The 8588-nt window shown below is 37.0% G+C and overlaps 1 protein-coding gene across 1 annotated transcript; it reads left to right on the top strand.

The window, feature by feature from the left end:
• Positions 1–2492: 2492 nt before the first annotated feature.
• On the top strand, positions 2493–5410 carry LOC121261695 (ammonium transporter 2 member 3-like). Its single transcript, XM_041164179.1, has 3 exons — positions 2493–3335; positions 3529–3814; positions 4325–5410. The coding sequence occupies exons 1-3, from the start codon at positions 2715–2717 to the stop codon at positions 4861–4863; spliced, it is 1446 nt and encodes a 481-aa protein (XP_041020113.1). The 5' UTR covers positions 2493–2714; the 3' UTR covers positions 4864–5410.
• The last annotated feature ends 3178 nt before the right edge of the window (positions 5411–8588 follow it).

Here is an 8588-nt window from a genome sequence, read left to right as displayed (position 1 = left end):
AATCTAAAAGATTTGGTTCCGATTGATATTTTTATTTTTAAATTGAAATAAATAATAAAAAGCAATGTTGGGTGTTTGGTGAACTGCTTCTTAAGAGGAAGGAAAATGTTAGTGAAATTCCTTAAATTTGTCGCTTAATTTTATTGTTTATGTATTTTAATTTTTTAATTTATTTATTTTTACTTAATAGTTAAGAAAATGATTATTAATAAAATTGTGTATTTTTTTTATTTTTTTCTTAATAATTAAAAATATTAAAAAAATATTTTTAAAAAAAATTAGCGGTACGCCATGATCCTAGGAGGAAACAGCCTGTCTGGTTCTGAATATTCAGTACAAAAAAGGTCACTTTAAGAACGCTAGCTGGCTGCCCTTATTTTGTTTTTTTGACAGCAAGCTGGCTGCCCATATTGATTCATAGATAGATATTATATAACGCGCGCCATATGCCTCATTTCTACACTCCTCTGGCGACTATAATGGTTTAAAACAACCAAATCTTACTAATATTTCCATTAATAAACTCACAAATTAGTAATATGATTGGTAATATGACCCAAAAGGTAATTTAAGTTTCCATCAAATAAATGCGGGGTCTCTCTCTCTCTAGACCTCTAAAACCTTCAGATCAAATGAAAGGGGTGGGAGCTTCGGCTCCTCCCCCCTTTTTCTCCTTCCCCTCCCCCCTTTTCGTCTATTCTTGGTATTTTTTGTGTAGTATTTTTTTTTTGTTTTCTTTTTTTTTTCAAGCCGAAGAAGGGAGGATCGTTGTTCGGGTCTTTGCAGCCGTCGCTATCCTACACGCGCCCCACCGGGATGAAGCCCAGCTGCCGATCTTCAAGACCACCAAATATGGTGTTCATCGGAGTGGAGCGTAGCCCGCACGAGCAGGACGAAGCTCCGAATCTCGTCGACGCGTGCCCATCACGCGCCACAACGGAGCCCTCTGTCGATGCCACGCTCGGCTTCTCTGAACTCCTTGACTCCGAGGCTTCTAAGATTGACCGTCGATTTTTCCTTCTCGAGTGAATAGGACCTTGCACGCGCCACTGCCATCGCGTCTTGTACTGTTCATTCGCTTTGGTTTTCTGTTTCTTTGTTATTCTCTTCCAGTATTTTGTTGCGTTTGTTTTTATGTTCTTCTGTTCTTTTGTTGACCCAAGTGAGGTGTTATGCATTTGGATCATACGCAATCTGGGGCAAGAGCTATTCGAGAGTGGGGGGCGATGTTATGGCCGGTGATATCGTACGATCAGTGCTCACGCGTAGGTGCTACCTACATAGTGGAGGCTATTGTGTCCATGCGTGAGCTAGGTGCTCGTGCCGTCAGGGTTCAAGATGTCGATGCTTGCGGTGGGCGTGACGTCCGGGTCACACCGAGGCTTGTGGTTTTGTAGTTTAGTTGTTAGTTAGTAGTTGTTAGGTAGTAGTTGTTATTTTAGTTTTTAATAAAATAGAAATAGGCTATTAGATTTAGTGTCCATTGCAGTGTCCTGTACTCTTCCTCCCTAGGAGGATAGAGGGGCCTTCAAGTTCTGTCTACTGAACACTTTCTCTGTTAGGAGAGAGTTTATTAAGAAGTTAAGATAATGTTTATAACAAAGAAATTTGTGTGTGGGGAAGCCCCAGAGCTTATGCGTAGTTGGCTTATAGTCTGGATTTTTTCATGTATTGATAAGTCACAGTTGTAACTTCGGTTCATTAATGAATTGAGACTATTTCCATCAAAAAAGTTTCCATCAAATAAAAACATAGGAGTTATGTTTTTTTATGGGAAATAATTTGTGTAATTTTAGGTAACTTTAAGTCATTTTGATTGAGAAATACTTTCAACTCATCTCATCTCATCTCATTATTACAATTTTTTTAAATTTTCACACAAAATATAATAAACAATTCAATTTTTTCAAATATCAAAATAATATTAATATTAAAACATAATATTTTAATAATATTTTATTCAACGTAATTTTATCTAAAATATCTCATCTTCTCTCATCTTATCTAACTATCTAAGAAGCTACTTAATAGAATGCGATAATATAGGAATTTTAATAAGTAATTAATGATGGGTTAACTCCATGGGTGTTATTCAAAATAATGTGATTCTTATGCGTTTAAAGGACAAGTAAAATAATTTGAAAAGTAAATAGTTAGAGCAACTTTCACAAAAAATAATATTAAAAAAAGGAAAAAAAAAAAAAAAAAAAGCCAGGTACTTTAACGATAAATACAACATCCCCTTGTTAAAAGTTGGATGAGATTAGATTTAAAGAAGAGTTGAAATGATTTATAAATAGTAAAATAAAAATTGAATTATTTATTATATTTTGTATAAAAATTTAAAAAATTTGTTTTGAGATTTGAAAAAATTAAATTGTTTATTATATTTTATATATGAATTTAAAAAAATTATAATAACGAGATGAGTTGATATAGATTTTAATTAGTTGCAGGCACAGTTGAATCGCGTAAGAGTTTTATAACTTTTATTCCCTTTACTATGTTAAATGGGAATCTGCAGGACCAACCAAAAGGGACAGCAAAGAATATGGAGTATCATCGATGCAGAAAATGCATTAGGAGATCATCCCAAAGCCAACATTTCGGCAAAACTCCAAAACTAGTTACTCTTTATATTGTAATCCCCTCTATGCTAGCCCAAAATTTCCAGATAAGATTCTTCCTCTCCTTTCTCTTTTTCCTAATCTTCAATGGTTTATAACAATTCCCAGTATATTAATTTTAATATTACTGATCTGCCTGTGGCACTACTTCCTGATGAGTCTTCTCCACCATGGAACAACAAAGGAGACAGTGGTTGGCAGCTAACAGCAGCAAGTTTGGTGTGCTTGCAAAGCGTTCCTGGGCTGGTTATCCTTTATGGCGGCATGGTGAAGAAGAAATGGGCTGTGAATTCTGCATTCATGGCGCTTTATGCGTTTGCAGCAGTTCTCCTCTGCTGGGTTTTGTGGGCACATCACATGTCCTTTGGCACCAAGCTCTGCTCAATCGTGGGAATGCCCGATTTCGCGCTGACCCAGAACTTTCTCTTAATCCCGTCTAGAGATGGGTATATGCCAATGGCTAACTATGTGTATTATCAATTTGGTTTTGCTGCCATTACTGTCATATTGCTTGCCGGGTCTCTGCTGGGGAGGATGAACTTCTTCGCATGGATGATGTTTGTTCCTTTGTGGCTCACCTTGTGTTACACAATTGGAGCTTTCACTATTTGGGGTGGTGGGTTTCTTGAACCAGCCATCATTGACTATGCAGGCGGTTTTGTTATTCATCTTTCTTCTGGGGTGGCTGGTTTCACTGCTGCTTACTGGGTAAGCGACATGAAAACCTAATCTTTTTTATACAATAATGCATGCTTTCAAATAGAATCAACAAAAAACTAAAACAAAAAACATTACACTTCGACAATTTGAAGGAAGAATATTTGATTTTAGAATCAAAAGAATCGTGTTGCACTCACAACACGTGTTCTCATTCCATGATTGTTATATATGATGAGTGTAGGTCGGACCTAGACACACGCATGACAGGCAAAACTTCCCACCAAACAACATAATTCACATGTTGGCAGGTGCAGGGTTTCTGTGGATGGGATGGACAGGCTTCAATGGTGGAGCTCCCTTTTCAGTAAACGAGATAGCATCTCTGGCCGTTGTCAACACCCATATCTGCACTGCCACCAGCCTCTTGGTCTGGGTTTCTCTGGACATGTTCTTTTACAAGAAAAGCTCTGTAATTGGTGCAATCCAGGGGATGATCACTGGCCTCGTTTGCATCACTCCTGGAGCAGGTTAGCTCTTAAACTTGCTCTACGCTAAGTGGCAGCCAACCCTGGGATGATATATTCACTTAAAGAAGACTTGGTTTCATTTCTAAGGACATATCAACGGCTGCAAAGCATCAATTTAACATGATTTCTAAATAAAGAAAACATTATATTTTTTCATTTTCGATGGAACACTGTGTAAACAGAATAAAGTAATCTATTTGTAAGTCTAATTCGCTTGTAAATAGCACACAACTTACTAAGTTTTGATTAGATTTCGAGCCAACAAGCAAAAAGTTAACATCAACGTAATGATTTATAAGAAAAATGAACTTTTGTGGTCATTTAATTGCGGCAAAAAGATCATTTGTGATCAAAACAGATTCATTTTAATTATAAATAGTCATTTCGTTGAAATTAATTGGCACAAACAAGCAGTATTCTTGTAGTACTGATATTTTTCTTGGTTGTTTAAAGATGAGAAACCACAACAGAATGTAATTGTTTTCATCAATTATATATAAAAATGGACAGGAGTGGTGTGTCCTTGGGCAGCAATAATTATGGGAACACTGTCCGGTTCGCTTCCATGGTACACCATGATGGTTTTGCACCGGAAATCGGCCTTCTTCCAAAGCGTGGATGACACATTGGGGGTCTTCCACACGCATGCCGTCGCCGGTATCTTGGGGGGACTTCTCTCTGGCATCTTCGCCAAACCCAGCCTTTTGAAGCTGATGTACGGAGAAGGAACCAGCTATGGTCCCGGCTTAGTATACGTGATCTTCAACGGATCAGACTTCCGAGACGGCCTCAAGCAAATGGGGATCCAGGTTGCCGGGGCTGCTTTTATCACAGTGTGGAACGCTGTGGTGACGAGCTTAATCTGCATATTGATTGGCCGCATTGTTAATCTTAGGATGAATGAGGAAGACCTTGAGATTGGTGATGCTGCTGCGCATGGAGAGAAAGCATATGCACTTTGGGGAGATGGTGATCAGAAACTGCCAACCTCCCTTCGTTTGCACATATCTCCTAGACTACCTTCTATCTGCGGGAGACAATACCTCTGACTTTGCACCAACAAAAATTGGTTTCACATTTCCAACAATTTTCTGATTTAAACATTTTCTACAATCCGAAGAAATCAGATAAATACAAGATGTGGACTCCACTGTTTAAATGTTGTCCGTGAGCAAAGTCAAGCGTGACATTTAATATAGTGGAGTTCATGTGCATGCTGCTGTGTTATCTCTCTCCGAATGGTAAAAAGTATTAAGTCAGAAAATTGAAGGAAATCTCGATCTTAAAAATAAGCTCCCAACACCATAACCTTTGAGTAACAATCGTTGCTAGGAAAATGCGATAAATGTATTGTATATTATGTTTGTTTTATTATGATCAGTAAATGGTCATGTTGTTATGGAGCATATATAGTCGTAGGAAGTTGTTAATATTGTTCAAAAAGTTCTTCATTTTATTGAGTGTTTGTAAATTAAGCCATGGGATCAGTAATCAGAAAGAGGTGCAGTGATGCTGGTTCGGCTCTGTTGACTGATTAAAGACTAGCTTATCTTTAAGCTAAGCTTTGGATCATGAACTATAAATTTCTTTGATTAATGTTTAAGATTATCATACATATATGTGTGTGTGTGTGTGAATTCAGCTTTATTATCTACTGCATCCAACCAGAAATTCATATTTTCTTTTTTCCTTTTTCTTTTTATGTTGAATTATTTATTTTATTTTATATGAAAATTTGAAAAAATTGTAATGATTAGATGAGATGAGTTGAGATGAGTTGTAAAAACAAACAAGGACACAAGTTTTTCTTAAATGGTCCATTTAGGGGGATGTTTTCTACTTTTCTATGTTCCAAGTTTTACAAGAAAATTAATGTAAGGGACTTGTTAGGTATAAGCAGTTTGGCGCACCAAACTGCGTACCAACACTCATATAGTTTTTTTTATTACAAAAAAAATAAAATAAAAATTTTTTCAGAGAAGAATAAGGTCATTTGTCTTACGAAAATTATCTTCATCTTCAATTTGCATTCTTTCATTAAACGAATGTCTTACATTTAATATTGGTGCATAAAATCGCTTGCAAAAAGACTTTTCCTAACAAACCAATAGGGACTTGCTAGGTACAAGCGGTTTGGTGCACCAAACTGCGTACTAACACTCATATAGTTTTTTTTATTACAAAAAAAATAAAAGAAAAGAAAAATTTTTTTTACAGAAGAATAAGGTAATCTGTCTCACGAAAATCATTTTCGTCTTTAATTTGCATTGTTTCATTAAACGACGTCGTTTTGTGCCTAGGTATTTCTTTTTATATAATATGTATTATATACAATATATATATATATAATTAATATATATTTATATTACAAACAGAGCAGGGCGGGGTTCTACCCCATCCCGCTCCCGCCTCCGCTTGAAGCCTCATATGCGGGCGGGGTCCCCCCCCCCCCTCCCCCCCCCAAACACCCCCACCCTGCAGCAGCAGACGGGATAATCCACCCCACCTCATGAGGGCAAAGCAATTGGGGGACAGGGCAGCAGGGGCGGGCCCCGCTGCCCACCCCTACTTTAAAAGGGATTTCCTTTCGAGCTTGAGATAAGAATTTCTACTTCCAATTGTTGATTCTTGCTCTAACTTTATTTAGAATACTATTGAAAGAACCTGCTCGAGATCTTCCAACAAAAGATGGAAGTCCAAGATATTTCTCATAGGTTTGAGTATATATGTTTCCTGCAATGCGAGTGATAATATTCTTTGTATCTTTATTAGTATCCCTATTGAAGAATATAGATGTCTTCTCCTTGTTAAGTTTATGTCCTAATGCATTTTCTTAGATCTCCAATAACCTTAGCAGTCTGCTCCACTCCTGTGAGTTTGTTTTGTAAAAGAGGAGATTATCATCTGTAAAAAAGAGGTGATTGATAAGGATTTGGCCCCTAGCCAATGGCACACCAGTGATCTGTCCTTCAACTTCTGCTTTGTTTAGGAGTTGACTGAGGGCTTCAAAACAAAGTATGAAAAGATAAGGTGGGGAAGGGTCACCTTGTCGAATGCCAAGGCTAGTCCACTTCTAAGAATACTCAACTGCTACTCATTATTTTATTATTACTTTCACCTACTATTCAATACTATTCACTACTATTTATTACTTTTTTATTACTTTTTCACTATTATTCACATAATATCTGATATCACCTCAGTACCCAAACGTAACAAAGATGGGATTCCATTAATGAGCAAGGTGTATCAAACCGTGGTAACACACCTCATTATGAGCCCTATCCATCAACTAGAAAAACCCATCTTCCTCATTACAACTTCCAAAAAAGGTCATTCAATCTTGTCATGTGCTTTATTCATGTCAAGTTTTAAAGTCATAAATCCTTCCTTCCCATGCAATTGGCACTTCATAGTATGCATGGATTCAAAGGCTACTATGATATTGTCTGTAATTAGTCTTCTAGGAACAAAGGCACTTTGTGTCTAAGAAATTAGCGAGGGAAGAATTGTTTTCAATTTGTTTGCTAATAATTTGGTTAGGATCTTGTACATCACATTGGAAAGGCTGATGGGCCTAAATTCAATGACTTTGGTTGGTTTTGTAACCTTGGGGATTAGAGCTATAAAGGTTTCATTAAGGTTAGTGGCCAAAGAATCAGAGTTGAAAGTTGCTGTAACTGCATTACAAACTCCTTTGCCAACAATTTCCCAATCATTCTGAAAGAAAGCAGCTAGAAATCCATCTAGTCCTGGGGAGCTAAGAGCATTCATCTGATATATGGCATCCTCAATCTTTGAAAATGAAATTTCTTGAAGCAATCTGGTGTTCATTTCCTCTGATACAATTTGGCCTTAAAGATTGAGTACATTCCTCTATTCCTATATGATTGGAAGTATTAAACAGGCCAGAAAGAAAGCTTGGAAAGTAGAGCAGATACCCTCATGTGTATTGGCTGTTTTTCCTTCTCCATCAAATATGCTTTTGATAAAATTGGAGTTCCTTCTTTGGTTGGCACATATTTGAAATAATTTGGTGTTCCTGTCCCCATCCTTTGGCCATCTTTGCTTTGCTCTTTGCTTCCATTTTAAGTCCTCCTCTCTTCAAGGAGTCCATCCACTTCCTTCTTTAGGTGTTACTGATCTATACTGAGAGATCTCCATCATTTGCTTCCTCTAATACTTTGAGATGAGAGAGCTTAGTGTTAATAACTTCTTTTTTGTTTCATGAAGGCTACTTTACTCCACTTCCTAAAAGCTTCCTTGCACCTTGTCAATTCTTTTTGTGGTGTCTGTAATATTGATTAAAGGATAAAATTCACGATTTCAAGCTTTCCTGACAATGTCATTACAGTCTTCCCTTCTTGCCCAATTTGCTTCTTATCTAAAAGGCCTTATCCTCCTTACTTCATTCTCCATGGTCCCTAATTCATGGAGTAATGAACAATGATATGAAGTTTGTGCAGCCAATGCGGTAACTTTGGTTTCAAAAAATAAGTTGTGCCATTCAGAGTTTGCTAGAGCTTGATCCAATCTTTCTTTGGTGAAATTCTTCCATTCTCTATTATTTCTCCATGTAAACTGAGATCCTTGATAGCCGAGATCCTTGATAGCCAAGATTACTTCAATCACTTCTTGAAATTCCTCCATTTGCTTATAGGGTCTTAGTGCTGCTCCAGATTTTTCATTTGGTGGATAATTTCATTAACGTATCCCATGCAAATCCAGGCCAAGTTCTCAGTAGGTTTCAATTCTTTCAATAGCTTCCAACTGT

The sequence above is a fragment of the Juglans microcarpa x Juglans regia genome, chromosome 4D, assembly GCF_004785595.1.
Source record: "Juglans microcarpa x Juglans regia isolate MS1-56 chromosome 4D, Jm3101_v1.0, whole genome shotgun sequence".
NCBI lineage: Eukaryota > Viridiplantae > Streptophyta > Magnoliopsida > Fagales > Juglandaceae > Juglans > Juglans microcarpa x Juglans regia.
Note: the sequence above shows the minus strand (reverse complement) of the source record. Positions and strands in the feature narration are given on the sequence as shown.